Source organism: Lonchura striata, chromosome 21 (genome assembly GCF_050655825.1).
Source record: "Lonchura striata isolate lonStrDom1 chromosome 21, ASM5065582v1, whole genome shotgun sequence".
NCBI classification, from domain to species: Eukaryota; Metazoa; Chordata; class Aves; order Passeriformes; family Estrildidae; genus Lonchura; species Lonchura striata.
In genome coordinates this window covers 2424936-2445449 of record NC_140723.1, presented here as the reverse complement: position 1 = coordinate 2445449, position 20514 = coordinate 2424936, and the positions used below count along the sequence as shown (strand labels likewise).

At 43.0% G+C, this 20514-nt stretch overlaps 2 protein-coding genes across 13 annotated transcripts in view; one reads left to right on the top strand and one right to left on the bottom strand.

Moving 5' to 3' along the window:
- The first annotated feature begins 1022 nt into the window (after window positions 1-1022).
- LOC110470319 (cyclin-dependent kinase 11B) lies at window positions 1023-19245 on the top strand. 9 transcript variants are annotated; one of them, XM_085558730.1, is made up of 21 exons: window positions 1023-1155; window positions 2252-2384; window positions 3385-3500; window positions 4042-4166; window positions 4657-4795; window positions 5348-5478; window positions 6606-6728; window positions 7784-7882; window positions 7987-8118; window positions 8852-8917; window positions 9398-9573; window positions 10042-10132; window positions 10346-10467; window positions 10772-10877; window positions 11378-11499; window positions 11656-11763; window positions 12495-12611; window positions 12853-13001; window positions 14069-14258; window positions 15898-16039; window positions 16709-19245. In XM_085558730.1, the coding sequence occupies exons 2-20, from the start codon at window positions 2274-2276 to the stop codon at window positions 15988-15990; spliced, it is 2316 nt and encodes a 771-aa protein (XP_085414856.1). In that variant the 5' UTR covers window positions 1023-1155; window positions 2252-2273; the 3' UTR covers window positions 15991-16039; window positions 16709-19245. The 9 variants fall into 9 exon arrangements, with proteins under 9 accessions (XP_085414856.1, XP_085414859.1, XP_085414857.1 ...); XM_085558733.1 differs by lacking the exon at window positions 16709-19245 and having other exon boundaries at window positions 7787-7882; window positions 9404-9573; window positions 15898-16359; XM_085558731.1 differs by lacking the exon at window positions 16709-19245 and having other exon boundaries at window positions 7787-7882; window positions 15898-16359.
- The window catches only part of MMP23B (matrix metallopeptidase 23B), a 15093-nt gene continuing 12672 nt past the window's right edge, over window positions 18094-20514 (bottom strand). For 3 of the 4 annotated variants that reach the window (XM_085558742.1, XM_085558740.1, XM_085558739.1), the window contains exons 6-9: window positions 20176-20340; window positions 19861-19971; window positions 18945-19071; window positions 18094-18268 (exon numbers count right to left, since the gene is read on the bottom strand). In XM_085558742.1, the coding sequence (XP_085414868.1) occupies window positions 18094-18268; window positions 18945-19071; window positions 19861-19971; window positions 20176-20340 (578 nt within the window). The remainder of the gene's footprint in view (window positions 18269-18944; window positions 19072-19860; window positions 19972-20175; window positions 20341-20514) is intronic. The other variant, XM_085558741.1, reaches the window with a different exon arrangement.

Sequence of the window (20514 nt, the reverse complement as noted above, 5' to 3'; positions counted from 1 at the left end):
TTTTGGTTTTTTTTTTTTTTTTAATTTGTTTTCTGCTAAATACACTGAGATTTTTGAAAGTATAACTACAAAAATGTGTGGTTTATGTCATATTTCTGCTTTAGGTGACAGAAATCCCAGCTCTGCTCTCACATATATCTCATAATTTTAAAATCCAGCAGGTTTTTGTTTTTCTGTCACCCTGGGAAAATTTGGGAATGGGATTTTAACCCCTCCTGCTCTGCTTGTGTATTTTTCTTTGCCATCTTTTTTTTTTTTTATTTCCCTCAATTAAACAAACCAAAAACCTTTTTATTCTCCAGTCAGACCAATAAATCTTCTTTTCTTTTGTGTAAACAAAGAGGTTTTTGCTCTTTGTTATAAATTCTAGAGGGTGTCCCAGCCCAGCTCTTCCTGTGACTGAAAAATGGAATTTTTGGCAACATTTTAGAGTTTCTGTCCTTGCATTTCTCGTGGCCACACCCAGGTACCCGTGACGAGGACAAGCTCTGTGAGCTGGAGCCGTGCACTTTATTTATTTTACATTTTTCATTCACTCGGAGCATTTCTTCCTTAAATGTGAATTCCTGATGCACTGAGATGCAGGTGGAAAGTGTTGCAGCACTCCCTGTGCTTCTTAATTCCCATTATTCCCCATTATATCCCGTTATTTCCCATTCTATAGCATAATTTCCCCTCATATTGTCATATTTCCAATGGGGGATGGATAATTAGTGCATCATGGGGATCGTAATTAGGATAATTAGGGATCTGCTGTTCTGGGAACCTGGTGTCACCTCTGTCCCCTCCTCCCTCACACTCTCACTCATTCCCATGTAAGAACTGCAGCTTTTGGTTGGAATCAAACTTATTCAAACGCATTTATTCAATCCAATTTATTCAGATTTATTCCAATTTATTCAAACGCCGCGCTTCGACGTGTAATTAAATGCGGCCCGGCGGTGCCAACGCTCCATTCCCAGCCCTGCCGCCCGTTCGCGGGGTTCATTAAAGCCCCTCGGCTCGGCCGTTCTGAGGGGGGAGCGGCTCAATTAACGCCTCATTAACGCCCTGCATTAATGACGGCGCCGTGAGGCGGCGCTGACGTCAGCGGCGCGCGGCGCGGCCGGAAGTGACGCGAGACTCGCGCGCTGCTGCTCCCAGACCCCGGCGGCGGTGAGCGGGGCCGGGGGGACGGCGGGGCTGTGAGGGGACAGCGGGGCTGTGAGGGGACAGCGGGGCTGTGAGGGGACAGCGAGGGGACGGCGGGGCTGTGAGGGGACAGCGAGGGGACGGCGGGGCTGTGAGGGGACAGCGAGGGGACAGCGGGGCTGTGAGGGGACAGCGAGGGGACGGCGGGGCTGTGAGGGGACAGCGAGGGGACGGCGGGGCTCTGAGGGGACAGCGAGGGGACAGTGAGGGGACAGCGGGGCTCTGAGGGGACAGCGAGGGGACGGCGGGGCTCTGAGGGGACAGCGAGGGGACAGCGGGGCTCTGAGGGGACAGCGAGGGGACGGCGGGGCTGTGAGGGGACAGCGAGGGGACAGCGGGGGGCTCTGAGGGGACAGAGAGGGGACAGCGGGGCTGTGAGGGGACAGAGAGGGGCCAGCGGGGCTCTGAGGGGACAGCGAGGGGCCAGCGGGGCTCTGAGGGGACAGCGGGGCTCTGAGGGGACAGCGGGGCTCTGAGGGGACAGCGGGGCTCTGAGGGGACGGTGAGGGGACAGCGGGGCTTTGAGGGGATACCCGGGCCACTCAGGGGACACCGGGGATTCTGAGGGGACAGCGGGGGTTCTGTGGGGACAGCGGGCTGCTGAGTGCACACCAGCGCTGCTGAAGGGACACTGAGGGGCTGAGGGGACGCCAGTCGTGCTGGAATTACCTTTTCCTCAGTGACAGCTGAAATCTGCATTATTTTCTTCCTTATCTTAGCAATTCTGCCTGATATCCCATAAATTTCACATTCCTCGTGTCCTTTTTTCCCCCAAGCTTTGTTTCCTCCCTGAGGCCTCAGCTCGTTGTTAAATCTGTGGCGCCAGACCTTGGCCATAAATTGATTTTTGTGCCCTGCAGCAGCTCCCTGAGTTCTTAGCAGGATCTTGCCTTTGGGTTTAAAACAAACATTTTTGGTCCACCATAAATCAACTCCAGCATGGCTTTACTCAAAAATAGGACATGAAGTGTTTGCGCTGAAAAAAATGGGTGTAAAATAGATTTCTTTTGATTTCTCTCTGTTTATTTGTGGGGTTTGTCAATGTCTCATTCTTTTACAGAGGGTGGTTTTTTTTAACTCAAATGGGTGATGAAAAGGATTCTTGGAAGGTGAAGACTTTAGATGAGATTCTCCAGGAGAAGAAACGAAGGAAGGAGCAAGAGGAGAAGGCAGAGATCAAACGTATGAAAAATGTAAGCTGCCCTTTGGGACTCATTTTAATGGAATTATTTCCTTTGTTAATAAAAAGCTTCATTTTAATGGGGTGCTGTGCCTGATTTTCTGGTGATTTTCCTGATTTTCTCATGCTCTGTCAGCTGAAGTTTTTTCTGTGTGGTCTCCAATTCCAAAGTTTAACAAACATATGATGCTTTGTGAAGATTTCACTGGTCTTGCATTATATGCTGTGCTTTGTTATAGTTATTGGTTCAGAAAAGAGAAATTAATGTAGTTAATAATTTAAATTTAGATAATTATATATAATTATGTACAATAATGAATGTTTAAATTAAATAGATTAATTTTAAATAAATTTAAAGATAGAAATATATGTATATAAATAAACAGATAAAGTTTGGGCTTGCAGTTCAAGGAACAACTTTTAAAGATTTTATAGAAGAATGGGTTAAAATCATGGGTTTGGAATCACTTTTATCTTGTTGTTTGGTTATTGGTCAGAATTATTATTATTTAGTTATTGGTCAGAAAAGAGAAATTAATGTAGTTAATAATTCAAATTTAGATAATTATATATAGTTATATACAATAATGTTTGAACAAATTAATTTGAAATAAATAAAAATATACAAATATTTATTAAAATAAAAATAAATAAAATAATCATCTGGGGCTTGCAGTTCAAGGAGCAACTTTTAAAGGTTTTATAGAAGAATGGGTTAAAATAATGGGTTTGGAATCACTTTTATCATGCTGTTTGGTTTTTTACAGCTGTGTACAAAATAATTATTGGAGAAAAAAAGCACACAATAGTTACTGCACTCCTCCTCAGTGCTTAATTTTGCCTAATTATGTCCAATTAATGCAGCTCTAATAAAGCACTGCTGTCATAAATCAGAGAATTTGACAGGGATGACCAGTCCTTGAGCCAGCAGTGGAAGATGTCAGTAACATTGAATTATTTTCATTTTGAGCAGTACACATAAATGGGTTTTCCTCTCTGTGTGCTTCCCTCAGTCAGATGACAGGGATTCCAAGAGGGATTCTCTTGAGGAGGGGGAGCTGAGAGACCATCGCATGGAAATCACCATCAGGAATTCACCTTACAGGAGGGAAGACTCCATGGAAGACAGGTAAGAGTGAGGAAATAAAAATAAAAAATTAACCTTTCAGCATCCTGAGAAAAGGGTCTCAACTATCTGAAGGGAAAATCAATTTTTTTTAGTGTGCAGAAGTGGAAATCCTTTTTATAGAACACTCCAGGGTAACTTTTTGAAGCGCTGGTTAAGATTTAACAGTGTTGTGCTCCAGTTTGGATTTATTGTGGAAACTCAATATAAATATCAGGTGGAAAAGATTATTCAAGAACAGCAGAACAAATAATACTTTTTGCTTTCTCTTTCTTGCTCAGCTCATACTAAACAGCTCCTTTTTGTGCTTGGCTTTATACTGATAGTGCTCAATCTGTGTTAACCTTTCATTTAATTGGATTTATTGCTCTGAATGTTCTGTCAGCTCCTTCTAAACCTCAGCTGGTTTTATTCTTTTACATATTTTTACAATATAAAATGGGCATCTTTTCCAAACAAGGAAATCTGATTTCCCCTGTCACCTCCCTGAGTTTACTCCTGAATTTATTCAACTCCCTGAGTTTATTTCTGTCCTGCCTTTCAGGGGAGAAGAAGATGATTCCTTGGCTATCAAACCACCCCAGCAAATGTCCCGGAAAGAAAAAACTCATCACAGGAAAGATGAGAAGAGGAAAGAAAAACGCAGGCACAGGAGTCACTCTGCAGAAGGTGCTTCTTGCCACTCTTGGAACTTTCTGCTTTCTGGGAATAGAGTAAATAACAATAACTCAGACTGATAGAAACACAGCAGGTGGATAAGACAGAGGAATTTAAACTGTTTTTATTTCTTTGGCTGTGTTTAGAGCCCTTAGGGGAATGGCAGGGGTGTGAACATGGTTGAGAGGACAGAAACCACTTTGGGACAGGGACACTGGGGTCACTTTTACTCCTTGAAGCCTGATAAGAGTCTAAAAATTTCCTTCTTAGAGACATTCCCATTGTCTTCCTCTCAATTAAAACCACTTTTTACTTTAATACAAGTATTCATGCAAAATCTTACAGACTTTGGGCTCGCCAACTTCCTTTCAGAACAGGATTTTCCCTTTAAGAAAACAACAGAGGTCACGGCAATAGTTCCCATCAGTTTCACCCCCTAAGTTTTGCTTCTGGTGGTTATTTTGAGCAGTAACACTTGGAAATTGATTTCTGTTTGTTCAAGGGAAGCATGCCAGAGTGAAAGAGAAAGAACGGGAGCATGAGCGTAGGAAGAGACATAGAGAAGAGCAGGATAAAGCCCGGCGTGAATGGGAGAGACAGAAACGGAGAGAGATGGCAAGGGAGCATTCCAGGAGGGAGAGGTACATCCATCCCTCCCTCCCCTGGGGAAGGACATCAGCAGCTGCCTCCTCTGGGCATTTCTTGGTGTGAAATGACCAAAAAAAAAATATCCACAGTGAAAACTCGTGTGTGTTCCTGGAAATGTGTTGTCTGATGGGGAATGTGTTCTTTGCTTTAATTATTTTGAAGTGCTTTATTACCATGGATATTCCAGGTGAAGTCACTGCCAGTGGTTCACTGTAATGAAAAGATTGGATGGTGTTAGAGGTTTTTTCCAACCTAAAAAAAATAAGTACAAGCCAGATTTGCACAGGGGATTAATTATCTGGATTATCTGGGGATTAATTAACTGGACTGGCTTAATTTCTGTTTAAATCCTGATAGGGTGGAGGACTCCTGGTCTGGATCTTTTAAACCTGTTTTTTAAAGGATCAGCTGAAAAACTCCACCCCTTTCTGACTGATGCACAACTGGGGGTGTTGATAAGGAAGTTGAGTCCTGTGGTTTTGCTGCAAACCAGTTTTCTTTCTCTTCATGAGTTGAATTTGTAACAAACAAAAATTATTTTTCAGAGATCGTCTGGAGCAACTGGAGAGAGAAAGGGAAAGAAAAATCCGGGAGCAGCAGAAGGAACAGAGGGAGCAAAAGGAGCGAGAGAGGAGAGCTGAGGAGAGGAGGAAGGAGAGGGAAGCCAGGAGAGAAGGTGACTCCCTCTGTATAAATCTTCTTCATATTTACTATCACTTTCCTACCTGCTGGCACAGTGGTGCAATGGAGGGATAGAAAGTGCTTTTTATTAAAGCAGTGCCAGAATTTTAAAAAAATTATAGCGGGGAAGCCTTTGACATGGAAGGGAAAGGAAATTTAAGTTTTACATGGGGAGATAAAACAATGGGATGATATTATGTGCCTTAAATATCCTGAGAAGTTGGTCAGTCAGTGAGTCTTCGCCTCTCCCTGTCAGGGAGGTTTCCTATAAAAACAAGATTTCTGGAGGTGCCACTGTGTGCACCCAGCACAATTCCAGTGCTTCTGAACTCTTCGGCTGAATCTAACTCAATTTGATAGAGGTTGAAACCTCAAAATACAATGTTTTAAGGATTTGGGGGAATAAATTGCAAAGAGGGAGAGGTCATGTAAGTACTCCAGGCATGGAAAATGCTGTAGTGGGAGTCAGGTGGGAGGATCTGGTGCCTGAACAGTTTAAGTTCTGCACTTGAACTCTTTGCACAGCGTGTGTTGGGTGTTTGCAGCCTCAGCTCAGATAATTTTTGGTTCAAGGATCTCTGTCCCAGCTTTCAGAGGTAAAAATCAGAGCCCATTCCTGTGATCAGGTGAAAAGGATTATTCAAGAATAGCATATTTTTTGCTTTCTCTTTCTTGCTCAGCTCATACCAAACAGCTCCTTTTTGTGCTTGGCTTTATGCTGATAGTGCTCAATCTGTGTAACCTTTCATTTAATTGGTTTTATTGCTCTAAATGTTCCGTCAGCTCCTTCTAAACCTCAGCTGGTTTTATTCTTTTACATATTTTCCACTTCTTTCTCTGGCATTAATGCTGTAGAATAAGGGTATTTACTGTGTAACATACAGGGTAGCTTGCTTCTCTTTTTAAATGTGGCAGCAGCCTTCTCTAAGCAGTACAAATCCTTATTTTATTTGAGATAAATCAAAGCCCTTCATTCTCCCAGATTTAAGTAGGTTCCTCTCCCACTCTTCCCCGTTACTCTGTTAAAAAAAAATAAAAATCATTCAAATCAGGTGTCTGTGGCAGACAGGACAACTCTAATTAGGCAGCTGTAACAATTTTTTGTGGTTTTGTTTTCCCTAGTTTCTGCACACCATAGAACAGTGAGGGAAGAATATGGAGACAAAGTAAAAATGAGACCCTGGAGTCACAGCCCTTTGCGCCAGCAGAGAGACAAGCTTGAGCAAGGAGAGAGCAGGAAACCAGGTAGCATCTGCCACTCTACACTGTCTTGGGGGGCAGCAGGAGCTGGGCTGGGGTAAAAATCAAATTCAATTAATTTTTAGTCTCAAACAAACATCCCAGGGGCTCAGTTAAAGTCTTGTCCGGCTCAGCCCCAGCGGTGCAACTCTGGAATCTTCAGGAATATCTCTTTTCTAAAGCAGTGCTGGTTTTGCAGGAGATGCGCAAGTGATAAATGGAATGGATTTAGGGGTAGGAGTAGCAATTGGAAAAGTTGCAAAATGAGTTCCCCGGTTCAGTGGTGAAAGAAGCAGCTGACTGAATTTTTAAAATCCTGCAGTTGAATTGCCTTGCAGGTTAAAAAGGGATAAAAAGTGACCTCACAGGGATCAATGTAAGCATCACTGATTCTGGCAGCTTGAAGAAGAAATTGCATTCTGAAGGCAGAGCTCTGCTTAGATGGTGGATTTTGTTTTCCAAGCCAGAAAATGATCCCCCCTGAAGGTTCTGGGGGTAGAGAACTTGCACAAGTGACATAAAAATGCCTTTGTTTGAAGGAGGAAAGCTCTGTGTCTGCCTTGCTAACGTGTGCACCTGTCAAAAGAAGTGTAGCCACTATGAGCAGGATGGAATCTGCTGGAATTCCAGGTGGAGGCAGGCAGCAAGCCTGGGACTCCTGCCTCATCAACCAGCAGGGATTTTTCATGCAGTGAGCACTGAGAGTAACCAGAGCATAGGAACCCTGTCCTGGTGATTCTTGTCACCATGGTCCTTTTTTTCCCTTTTCCCCCCTGTTTTAATTCATCTTAGAAGACCTTAGGAACACATCAAAAAAATCAGGTCAATATTCCATATTTTTGGCTGTTGATCCTGCACCACTGTAATTCAGAAAAGCTGTTTGTCATTGAGCAGAGTGTAAAATGATTTTTTTTTTTTTTTATTTTAGTGCTCTGAAATTCCAATACTGAATATTCAGCACTGATTTAATGCCAGCAGAAAGTGAAGCAGTTAACTGGGAATTCAGGGGCTTGGAAGTGATACTCAATTAGCACTGTGTTTTTAATTTTTTGTGGTTTCAGCAGTAAAAGAAGAGAAGCCAGAAGAGAGGGATCCTCTGTCAGACTTGCAAGACATCAGCGACAGTGAGAGAAAAACCAGCTCAGCAGAGTCTTCCTCAGGTGATTGAATGCAGTTTAGGACCTGTAATTAATTGTGCAGATGTCATTAATTTCTCTGCTGAGCAAACACTGCAAGTGTTAAGTGCCTGATTATTCCTGGACAGAATCTGGATCAGGCTCAGAAGAGGAGGAGGAAGAGTCCAGCAGTGAAGGCTCTGAGGAAGAGGGAGAGGAAGAGGAGGAGGAGGAGGAGGAGACAGGGAGCAATTCTGAGGAAGTGTCTGAGCAATCAGCAGGTGAGGATATCACCAAGCAGGGCTGCAGGGGTGTGTGATTTTCTTTCTTTCCTCATCCTGTGTTGTTTTATTTGCATATTTTCCTTTTCTCTTAGTCTAGGCTAGGCTGAGACCTCACAGGTTAAGATAACTAAAAAGAAAAAAAAACCAAGTACAAGTCCTATTCTATCCCTTTGTGTAGATTGAATACCAACTCTTCATCTAAGAAGCCAGATCAGAAACCTAAAAGCCATTTTTGTCTCCCTAACTGGTTCTGTAACACATCAGATACTCTGCAGAGCACAGTTTGCACTTCTTTGGGGTGTGGTGAAATCCAAATGTCTTTGTAATTTTGAATTATTTTCTGTTGCAAATTATAGAACTTCTTTCTGAATGAATACATGTAATAACACAAAGTTTAGTAAAGAAGTCTGAGTGCAGCTGTTCTTGTCATTAATTAGTAAAGAAAAGACACAAGAGCAGGCTCTGATGGCTGGGTATTTTTCTTCAAAATCAATTACAGTTAATAAGAAAATATTCATAATTTATTTACCTGCCCACATCCCAATTCCCAGAGAATTGATAAGAGTTGTGTTCCCTGTTGGAAGCATTTGCTGTCTGGGTGAAACAGAAGTTCTTGGTCACTGACAGTGCAGAAGCTGGTGAGATAGGAGAGGATTTCATCAGGGATTTGTCTTCCAAGGAGCTGCAGAAATGTGGATTTTTTCTAATAAAACTTGGTTCTGTTTTGCAGAGGAGGTGAGCGAAGAGGAAATGAGTGAAGAGGAGGAACGGGAGAATGGAAACCACATCCCAGTTGGTACAATGCAAATATTGAATGTTTTAAAGAAGCGTTTGCCTGAGTTTTTGCAGCTAAATAAATCTATTTCTACAGATACTTAAAAGATTAAAATGCTATTCTCATGTCAAACTCAAAAATTCTTTGAAATCTGCTCCAAGCTTTATGCTTAGAGGGAATCGGTCTAATTGGCTGATGTTTCCTTCTCTTTCATTTTGTGTTCTTTTGTCTTGTCCTCTCAAAATCAGAGAATGAGACCCAGAATGAGGATGAGACATCCTGGGTCAGTTTTCTCTTTCATTCTGGTGTAAAGATTTATTTTTCTGACCTGCTGCATTAACACTGGAAACTGTAGGTGGATTCTTGAAAGCATCACCTTTGCCAAGAGGAGAAATTTGGCTTCTCCACCATCCTCTCCCATGCAGTGCTCAATGTCAGCACCTTTCTTTGCCTAAAGATGAGTTTAATTCCTCTTTCCACGACTGATTCTGACTTTTAAAGTTCCAGAGTCGAGGTTTGACCGGGATTCTGCAGGGAGTGAGGTGGAGGAGGAGGAGGTCGGGGAGGGATCCCCTCATTCCAATGCCATGACAGAAGGGGAATACATTCCTGATTCTCCAGCTTCCTCCCCCATCGAGCTGAAACAGGAGCTTCCCAAGTATCTTCCTGCCCTCCAGGTAGGAGATCACCCTCTTAAATGTAGATAAGAATGTAATTATATCATTGAGATCTGTTATCTTGGTATTGCTGTCTGAAAGTAGATCCTTGTGAACATAGATCCTTCTGTGTTCATAAACAGAAACTGGTTATTTTTTATCTAGCCAACAGCAAAGTGTAGAAATACTAATAAAAATTAGATTTTTACTAATTAATTATGTGAAAGGTGCTGAGTTGCTGCCTTTGCCTTTGTGGTTCAGATTATTCTGTGCAAAAGTGAATGGAATAATTTAGTTAATCTCCTGAAACACAGGCTCTGTCCAAGATTCCTTTAGAAATTCTATGAAAAACCCCAGAGGTACCTTTCTCATATGGTTTATAGCTGAATTCTTCTGGTAAATTTTAACTGTGAAGTTGCTGAAGTTTTGAAAAAGCAAAGCCTTCCACCAGGTGCTGGAGGGGTAAATGTTGTCCCGGTGTTTTTTCAGGGATGTCGCAGCGTGGAGGAATTCCAGTGTTTGAACAGGATTGAAGAAGGAACCTATGGCGTGGTGTACAGGGCAAAGGACAAAAAGACTGGTGGGTATCAGTGCCTTCCACTTCCTTCAGGGTGTCTAGGGCTGCAGATGATCATTCTGCATTTTTCAGTAATGAACAAAATTTAAAATATTTTCTTCACCAGCAAGCTGTTTGTTTTCAAGGCAAAACAGCACAGATAATTAAATATTAAATCAGTGAGAGAACACCTGTTAATGTGAATTATTAACTGTGTGATGTTTTCATCCTTTGCAGATGAAATAGTGGCTCTGAAGCGACTGAAAATGGAAAAGGAGAAGGAAGGTTTTCCCATTACTTCTCTGAGAGAAATAAATACAATTCTGAAAGCGCAGCACCTGAATATTGTCACTGTCAGAGTAAGGCTGCAGTCTTCTATGTCTGAAGTACTTCTGTTGTTGAGATACTCCACTTGGCTTTTAAATACAAAAATATCTTCCTTCTGTGAACAGTTGTGTGCTGCTCATAAGGCTGTATAGGCATCACTGTCTGCACAATCTGATGTTTTACGAAAAATGAGCTGGTTTTTCATAGAAAAAATACATTTTCTAATGATTTTACCAATGGCAGCCTCCATCCTCTTGCCAGTACATTTCTAAAACTGATTTTGGATGCTTTTTAAACACCATTTGTAGATTTTACTCGTCTGGTTCTGTGTTGCAGGAGATCGTTGTGGGCAGTAACATGGATAAAATCTATATTGTGATGAACTATGTGGAGCACGACCTCAAGAGCCTGATGGAAACAATGAAACAGCCTTTCCTGCCAGGTACTGCTTGCCGCAGTGCCCTGGAATTCTCAGAGCTGGAAAAGTGGCCAACACAAATGGCCCTGCTGGCTTTGGGCAGTGCCGTGTGTTGCTTTGGAATGTCCTGTGTTCCTTGGAACTGAGACTTCCTGCCTTTTTCTGTTTGTTCTGTAAAACCTGACCCAAATTAAGGTGTTGGCTGATCATCGTGGTGATAGCTGGTGATGAATACAGTTTGTGTGTTTGGGGTGGAGCTGGGAGTGTTTCCCCTGTGCTGAACTAGAAAACACTGGGCTTTCATTTTGGCTGCTTCCTATGAGAGACAATAATTTCTGAGCATAATTTGGATGAATTCCAGCTACCCAAATTAATTTTGCTGTTCTGTGACACATTTTTATGGTGCAGGCTATACTGTGCTTTTAACTTGCCACTCCTTCCTGCCCCTTTCCCTGTTCTCCAAACAAGCAAACCACAAATTAAAGGTAGATTTATTTTCTTCAATGCATTTCTTATCATTCCAGGGGAAGTGAAGACTTTAATGATTCAGTTACTACGAGGGGTCAAACACCTCCACGACAACTGGATTCTTCACAGAGACTTGAAAACTTCCAACCTGCTGCTCAGTCATTCAGGCATTTTAAAAGTAAGAATTAGGGAAAAAAAAAAATGGAGGAAATCAGGACAAATTCTGTGCTGCAGAATTACAGAGTTACAGCTGTGCCAAAAATTCTGTGCAGTGGCCATCGTGGCATTGATGATGAATGAGCAGTGCTGGAAATGTTGCTTATTTTCCTTTCAGGTTGGAGATTTTGGATTAGCCAGGGAATATGGGTCTCCCCTGAAGCCCTACACCCCTGTGGTTGTGACCCTGTGGTACAGAGCTCCAGAGCTGTTGCTTGGAGCAAAGGTGAGTTCCTCCTTCTGGCTGCTGGAGCAGTGACTGCAGCCTGACTGTATTTTACAAATCATGATTAAAAGTGTGAGCATGCTTGGGTCTTTATACTGATTCATAGCTGAAAATCCTGAATATTCAGTATTATTCCTCCTAATGACATCTAAAACCCATCCTCCCCACACACAGGGTTGGATGGGTGACAGATGGAGTTTGTCCCTTGGAGTGCTGACGTGGTCAGTGCTGATGAACTCCTCATGGATTGTGGCAAAATGTCACCTATGTCAGCTGGATTTTAAATGCCTTTTTAAATTAGTCTAAAACCTGTGACATCTGAGAGCAGAACAAGGCACTGGCACTATTCTAGAATGTTCTCTGCTGGTAAATGGAATCTGGGTGAAATCAGGATTCTATAGGGCTGCAGTGGCAAGAGCCCTGCCAAAAAAAATACTGATTTATCAGCTGTGCTGCTTTGTTTGTGAGTGGAAAAGAGAGACGTCAGCGTGGAGACTTCCACCTTTCATCCTGCAAGATTTGTGTACATTGGTATTGCTCATAATTCACAGTAATTAGAAATCTGAAATAATTACAGTTGAGAGCTGGCCCTTGGATATGGGACTGGTTGTGTGTGTTGTGCTCAAAAAAACCCAAATAAACCTCCAGAAACCATAAGATCCCTCCAAATAAGTTGGTGAAAATATCTTCTTGATTTTTCTGAGGTGTAACTTTATTTCCCTTCTTTCCAGGAATATTCCACAGCCATAGACATGTGGTCAGTGGGGTGTATTTTTGGGGAGCTGCTGACGCAGAAGCCACTGTTTCCAGGGAAGTCAGAAATCGACCAGATTAACAAAGTTTTTAAGGTAATTTTTTTAATATTTTGGGATTTTGACTGGTTTTAGAAACAGGAGCATTGGAGTAGTGCTTGTTGTTCCTTAACAGAGATTCAGCCTCAATAAAAAGTTATTTAATCTGCTTTGCCACACTTTGAATAGGCTGAGACCACAATTTGTTGTGTTTGTTTTCTCTGGATACTTCCCAACTCCTAATGAATAAATAAAGGATTGCACTCTGAGTTTATTAAAGAGATATTTTAATTTACAGGATCTGGGTACTCCCAGTGAAAAGATCTGGCCTGGTTACAACGAGCTGCCAGCAGTGAAGAAAATGACCTTCACAGAATATCCCTACAACAACCTGCGCAAGAGATTCGGGGCTCTGCTCTCTGACCAGGGCTTTGACCTGATGAACAAGTGGGTGCCAATTCCAGGGGATCCCTTGGAATCTGTGGGCAGGAAAACAATTTTCTGTGTTGTAAAAGGTTTATAAAATCAAGCCCAGGCTGTGCAGTAAAACTGTGTTACAGGAGTACCTGGTGCATTAATAGAATGTCTAAAATCTCTCTTGAAATAGGAAAAATTGTAAAATATTCTAATGGAATTACCCTGGATCCGTTTGGAGCTTTTATCTGTCTATCCAAGGGTCTGAGTATCCAGTGATTTATAACTATGGGAGCAGATCCCTGCAGAAGCTGTTTGGATGTGTAGTTCCATCTGCTGTCCCATAAATTACAGGTTCATGGAGGAGGCTGCCCTAAAAATCAGCTGTTGGATGATGTGGCAGTAATCATTAACAGAATTATGCCAAATTAATAGAATTGCACCTAATACCCAGTCACAGAATATACAAAATTAATAGAATTGTACATAATACCCAATTAACAGAATTATATCCAATACCCAGTCATAGATTTATACCTAATACCCAGTAATAAAATTATATCCAATACTAGCAATTAAATTAAAGCAAATTAATAGAATTACACCCTATGAATTATACCAAGTGTCCAGTAACAAAATGATACCAAAGTAATTGAGTTATACCCAATACCCAGTAATAAAATTATACCAAATTAATATAAGTATACCCAATGTCCAGAAATAAAATCATACCAAAGTAATGAATTATACCAAATGTCCAGTAATGAAATTATAGCAAAGTAATAGAATTATACCAAATGTCCAGGAATAAAATTACACTAAATTAAAACCCAATGTCCAGTAATAAAATGTACCAAATTAATAGAATTATACCCAATACCCAGTAATAAAATGATACCAAAGGAATAGAATTATACCCAATACCCACTCACAGAATTACACCCAGCTAATAGAATTACACCAAATTAATAGAATTACACCCAACAGCAGTAACAGAATCATCCCCAATACCCAGTGTTGAGCATCACAAAACCCTCAACCTCATTGCTGAGCAACTGACAATTTTGGGGGGCTGAAATCTCCCTTTTTCCCCTTGGCAGCTTCCTGACGTACTACCCGGCGCGGCGGATCACGGCGGAGGACGGGCTGAAGCACGAGTACTTCCGAGAGACCCCCCTGCCCATCGACCCCTCCATGTTCCCCACCTGGCCAGCCAAGAGTGAGCAGCAGAGGGTCAAGAGGGGCACCAGCCCCCGGCCCCCCGAGGGAGGGCTGGGCTACAGCCAGCTGGTGAGTGTGGCCTGGGGCAGAGCCTGCCCTGGGCTGGGCTTTGCCTGGGATCCTGAGGGAGGGAGAGTCCAGCTTTCCTTCCAAAGTCACTGCTGGTGAGTGTGGCCTGGGGCAGAGCCTGCCCTGGGCTGGGCTTTGATTGGGCTCCTGAGGGAGGGAGAGTCCAGCTTTTCTTCCAAAGTCACTGCTGGTGAGTGTGGCACGGGGCAGAGCATCAGCTGGGCTGGGCTTTGCTTGGGATCCTGAGGGAGGGAGAGTCCAGCTTTCCTTCCAAAGTCACTGCTGGTGAGTGTGGCCTGGGGCAGAGCCTGCCCTGGGCTGGGCTTTGATTGGGATCCTGAGGGAGGGAGAGTCCAGCTTTCCTTCCAAAGTCACTGCTGGTGAGTGTGGCCTGGGGCAGAGCCTGCCCTGGGCTGGGCTTTGATTGGGATCCTGAGGGAGGGAGAGTCCAGCTTTCCTTCCAAAGTCACTGCTGGTGAGTGTGGCACGGGGCAGAGCCTGCCCTGGGGCAGTCCTGTTTTCCTTCCCAAAGGTAATACTGGTGAGTGTGGCACAGCTCCAGAGCCTGCCCTGGGGCAGTCCAGCTTTCCTTCCCAAAGCCCAGAGACAGTCCAGCTTTCCTTCCCAAAGCCCAGAGATAGTCCTGTTTTCCTTCCCAAAGCCCAGAGACAGTCCTGTTTTCCTTCCCAAAGTCAGTACTGGTGGGTGTGGCACAGCCCCAGGGCCTCATCTGGGGCTGGACTTATCCCAGGATCCTGAGATTCACCTGGGCTGGCAGGAAAAGTCCAGCTTTTCTCCCCAAAGCCAAAGGAGAGTCCAACTTTGCTTCCCAAAGACCAGGGAAAGTCCAGCTTTCCTTCCCAAAGTCAGTGCCAGTTACTGTTCTGCTGCCAGGATCATCTCAAGGCACAATCAGAAAGAAATGTCTGGTTTATCCCAGTGCAGAGCAGTTTCTCCTTTGAAAATATTCATTGTTTTACACCTTCAACTAAGCTGTTAAATTTGGTTTTGAAATAAATCCACAGCCTGGTGAGTGATACAGATCTTGGGGATCGAAATAGATGCCTTTTACCAGTCTTGGAGAATTCCTAAAAGATCAGGCTGGATTCTCTCTGTGGGGATATCTGTGCTGTCTATCCATGGGAATTGTGCTGACCCCATAAGTATGGCATGTTAGGCCCCTAATTCCAGAAAATTCTTATTCCCAGTTCCATGGCTCAGCATGGCTGAAATGGCACTGTACTGTATTGTGCCCAATTTACAGTTTACATAATACAAAAAGTTTATTTAGCCTTGATTTTTTTTTTTTTTTTGAGTGTAAACACTGCCATGGAGGATGTGTGTTGGATTAGATGCTCAATGAGTGAAGTTTACACTTATTTATACCAGATTTTTTATCTTTCTCAGTCAAAAGTGCGTACAGGAACTAGGAGCATTCAAATGGCTTTTAGCAATGGCACATTTTGAAATAGCAATATTTAAGGATTATGAATAACCCAGCATCAACCTTAACTGTGATGCCACTAAATCAAACATTTATTTCTCATCTTGAGACGATTTATTTTTGTTGTTTAGATTTTTGGATGGGTGAATGCAGCTGCCCAGCCCCTGATCAGTGTCCTGTGCTTGGTTTTCACAGGGTGATGATGACCTGAAGGACACAGGTTTCCATCTGACCACCACAAATCAAGGAGCATCTGCTGCGGGACCTGGCTTCAGTCTCAAGTTTTGAACTCAACATGAAAAAGGAAGGAAAAAAAAGCCCAAAAAGCACCATTCATGTGAGTGGATTTGAGTGCCCCAGTTCTGTTCTCTGTCAGGGGCACCAGATGTTTTTCCCTGTGAAAAAAACTCAAATATTATCACAGATTCCAAGGCTCTTGTTTTATAAATCAATGTGGAGTTTATCTGCTGCATTCCATTAGAGGACTGGAGTTACCTGAAAACCCCAGGATCATCACAAACTGTGACAAAGGACAACTTGAAATAACAGTCCTGGAACAGTTTCTGGTTTGTTTTTAGGGGTGTTTTTTTGTTGAGTTTGTTTTGTTTTGTTTTCCTTGTAAATTTGTAGAATTAAAATACAATTTCAATTGTTTAATAGTGTGAAGGATTTCATTGCTTCACATGCAGCAAAGTGGGATGTTGGTGACAGTAAAGAGAGTTTATTTTTTATTTAAAGTAAGCAAATTGTTTGTGTCTGAATATATTTAGGGCAAAAAGAAAAATGACAATTCTGACATTTGTATCCTGTTACCTTAGAGCTGGGCTGGGTTTGATACTCCCTGACCAGATTTTTTTTTTTTTCTTTTTTTGTTCTGTAAATGTATTTACAGTGGTGCAAAATTACTCTGTTGTTTTATAAATCAAAAATATTTAATATGGAGACTTGAAACTTTATTTCTTGTGAAAGTTTTTTTTTTTTAAATATATGCCCTTTTTCCATCCAGAGAAGAATTCAGCTTTAGTGGTTGTGCAAGGCCACATTCCAGTCCTTTCTGGGGAAAGAGGAGAGGAGGAATCATGTTGGAATCTCATCCTCTGGACCTCCTGATTTGTGAAGCTGTCACTTTGTTTTGGGAACAGGGAGATCTGGAAACCACCACATTTTCCTGCAACCACAGCTGGGCACCAGGCCAGTAAGGGATTAACTCCAATCCTAAACATTTTATCAGTTTCAGTCCGTTTTGGAGAGTTTTCCCAGGGAAAGGCTGGAATGTGGATGTGCTGCATTGTGGTGAGTTGGGAAAGCTGTCTGGTTGTTTTCCTGTGCAGGAAGACAAAACTCCCTGTTCCCCTCAGGCCTGAAGGGGAAACAGCTGAACATTCCTGGTTCCAGAAGCTTCCCCAGGAGCCCAGTGAAAAGCAGGAGTGCAGGGAAGCTGTGCAGGATTGAAGCATGACCCCACTGCACAGTTTGGCTGTGACATGGAATTGTTCCCTTCCCAGCTTTGCCAGCCTCTCCTGAGCTCCTCTCCAGCTGGATGTGGCACTTTCACCTCATCCTGGGGGAGGAAATCACCTCATCTCCCACAGGACCCAAGGCTCAGACCCCTCAAGGACCAGACTGAGAGCTCAGACCTCTTAATTAACAAACTGAGAGCTCAGACCCCTTAATTACCAAACTGAGCAATGCAGATCCCTTAATTACCAAACTGAGCAGCTCAGACCCTTCAAGGACCAAACCCTGGGCAGCTCAGACCCCTCAAGGAACCAACTTTGAGCAGCTCAGACTCCTCAAGGACCAGCTCTGAGCAATAAATTCCTCTTGGGATAAGAAGAAAACTCTCAAACCACAGGAAACCACTTGAGGGGAAGATCTGTTCTGTGGCTCCTTGAACTGAACATGTTGGAATGGACAATGAGGAGCAAAACAGGATTTGTGTGATCCTCATCTTCCTGACAAGTGAAAGAAAAGCAATGTTAAGGCTTAGCATTGTCGTTTCTTCTATTTGCAGTGCAGCAGGATGTAAAAAATAGCAGGAAAACACTCAGGGAGTGTTGGACTTGTTCTCTTCCTGCCATCCCACTGTCCCAGGGGCTGGGGCAGAGTCTGCTCCTGGTTTGCAGCAGTGCCCCACACAGCTCCATCTGACACTTTTCTTACAAAAAAAAAAAGGTTTTTAATTCTCTGTACAGCAAATAGTTGATAAATTCTTTATCTTTAAAACAAATCTGGAAGAGTTTGACATTCCAGTAACCAGTCCCAGAATCTCTTTTGCCCAAGGTACCGAAGCAGCTGCTGGAGAATTCAGTTGCACTACTGGAAATTAAATCTAAAATGCCAAAGAAAAAACTGGAAACAGAAGGAGCAGGAACTGAATCCAGGGCTGGGTCAGTGCTTCAGTCTGATTCTCCAGGAGTAAGTAGTCAGGATCCTTTCTTTTTTCTTCACTATGCAAGTGTAAGTTCCTTCATTAATTGCATTTGCAATGATGCTCATGTGGTCTTCATTTAGGGCTAAATAACCTGGATAGGAATATTCCAGAAGTTCCTTATCTTTATACCAGCTGTCAGAAGAAAAAGAGTGCAAGTTAAACTCAATATTAGTTATTTCAACTAATAAATTTTGCTGAATAAGTGTAGAGCACAGACTTTACCAAAAAACAGTTGAGTTGTACTCTTTATTTCAGGTGGATAATCAACGTATAATCATGAGGAATTTTTGAGTTTCAATCTCTGAAAGTTGATGGGAATTTGGGTTCTCAAGTCTAAACCAAGTCATGGATTTGAGCCAACTTAAACTTTAGATACATCCAGAACCTGTTCAGTACTTTAGTAACTTCACTAGCAACCAACTAATCAAAACCTGAAAGGGTAAATTTAAATTTATGGGGTTTTTTCAGAATATAAATAATGTAAATATTAATATTTAAAAATAAAAGTATGAAATATAAAATTATTTTAAAATAGAATTATAAACATAGAAATATCGTACAGAAAATAAAACTAGAAAAATTTAATGAATATTTTGCAGAATATAAAGAATGTAAATATTCAAGACAGGGAGTTCAACTTGAGAGTAGGAATTAGCTTTGTGCTATATATAAAATATAAAATTGGATTTTATCCTTTTTGAGCTCCAGATTATAAACTCCATTCTTCTTTAGCCTGTTTTTGTCATTGTTCCTCATGGATTTTGGCATGTGAAGTTTCCCAGGGCCTGGGTAAGGACAGAGCACTTACTAGACTTTGCCTTTTTTGTGGATGATCTTCTGCCCGCAGCGGAAGGTGACGTTCCTGCCCTCAGAAACCGTCTTGGTTTTGGTCCTTGGTGGGGGCAGAGTGGGGGGCACCGTAGGAAATGGGAATTCTGTCCAGGCAGAGGAGGAAATGGCAGCTGTTAAGGAGCTTTAGCCACCCCAAAACCCTTTCACATTTAAAAGTATTCATTTAGAAGTGCTTCCTCTTCCTGAGCAATTCTTGGACAGACAAATAACATGATTGATGTGCAAGGATAAAAATTTTGTGGTGTGATAAAATTCAACGTGTCCCTTTTGCAGCTATGGAAGAAGATGTGAAAAGCCATGGAATGTCTGGGTTTGTAATTATCTAATTGCATCTTTCATTAACATGATCCAAAAAAAACAACCCTCTGTGCTGCAGAAAGAGGCACTGGTTAGCCAGGATCTCCTAAGGACAGCAGTTTTTATCTGAACTCAATTCCACAGCTGCAGCAACTTGTCCTGCCTTAGTTCCTTACCTGGATCCATAAGCTGAGGCTGGAGAAGGTGATTAATATCCTGTGTTTAATCACCTTTCTATCCTGTTCTGGGGAGCAGCTCCAGTCCAGCTGTGCTGGAGATGTTTTTGTCTTGTTTCTGCCCCATCCCTCTCTCTGCCTTGCTGTTCCCTGGCTCAGCTAAACCAGAGAGGAGCAGGACAGTTTAATGTCCCACTCCGTAAATGTGGAATTATTCCTTGTTCCAGGCCTGGATCTGGACTCAGAGATAGAAAACACCAACTCTGTTGTGCTGCTTGGAGCTGGATCAGTTGTGTCACTGATCCCTGGTGTGAAATGAGGATCCTGCCTATCCCAGCCTCCCTTTTACCTCCTCCCTCTGCAGCCCCCAGCCCAAATCCCAGCAAAGCCCCTGGATACCATAGCAGAAGTCACAGGTGGACGGGCAGTGCTTCTTCATCAGCTTCCTGCGCTTCTCACAGAAACCTTTCTTGGCCCACAATGGGCACATAAATAACCTGTCCTTACAGCCTGCAACAGGAGGACATGAGGAGTTAGAGGGCTGGGGGAGACCGAACAACCAAATTGAGCTGGAATGTCAGAAGGAACAACGTGCAGCTGGGATGGGGAATGCTGTAAAGCAGGAGCACGAGGTGGGTGGGACACCACGATGGCTCCGGAGCGTCCAGCTGCCACTGGAGGCACGGCCCTGCAGGGACTGAGCCCCTCTCTCACCGTAGAGCCTGTGGATTCCCCACACCTCATCCTGGGAAATGCTTTTCTTGCCCGTCAGGGTGGCGTTGATGTGCATGAGGGCGTTGGGGTTCAGCGAGTGCATGAGGCCCAGGGCGTGTCCGATCTCGTGGGCTGCCACATGGACCAGATCTGTCAGCCACACCCCTGGGGAGAAGGAAACCAGCTGGAGTTGTGCTGTGCACTGCTGGACAGCTCTGCTTTGTCACAGCTATTCCTAGTGAACGCCAGAGGAAAGATTCTGATGCCTCAGGTTTAGCTTTTCTATCTTTCACATTCTGAGCTGCTTTAGTGTGTGGCTCTGAGCTTCCCACGAGGGGA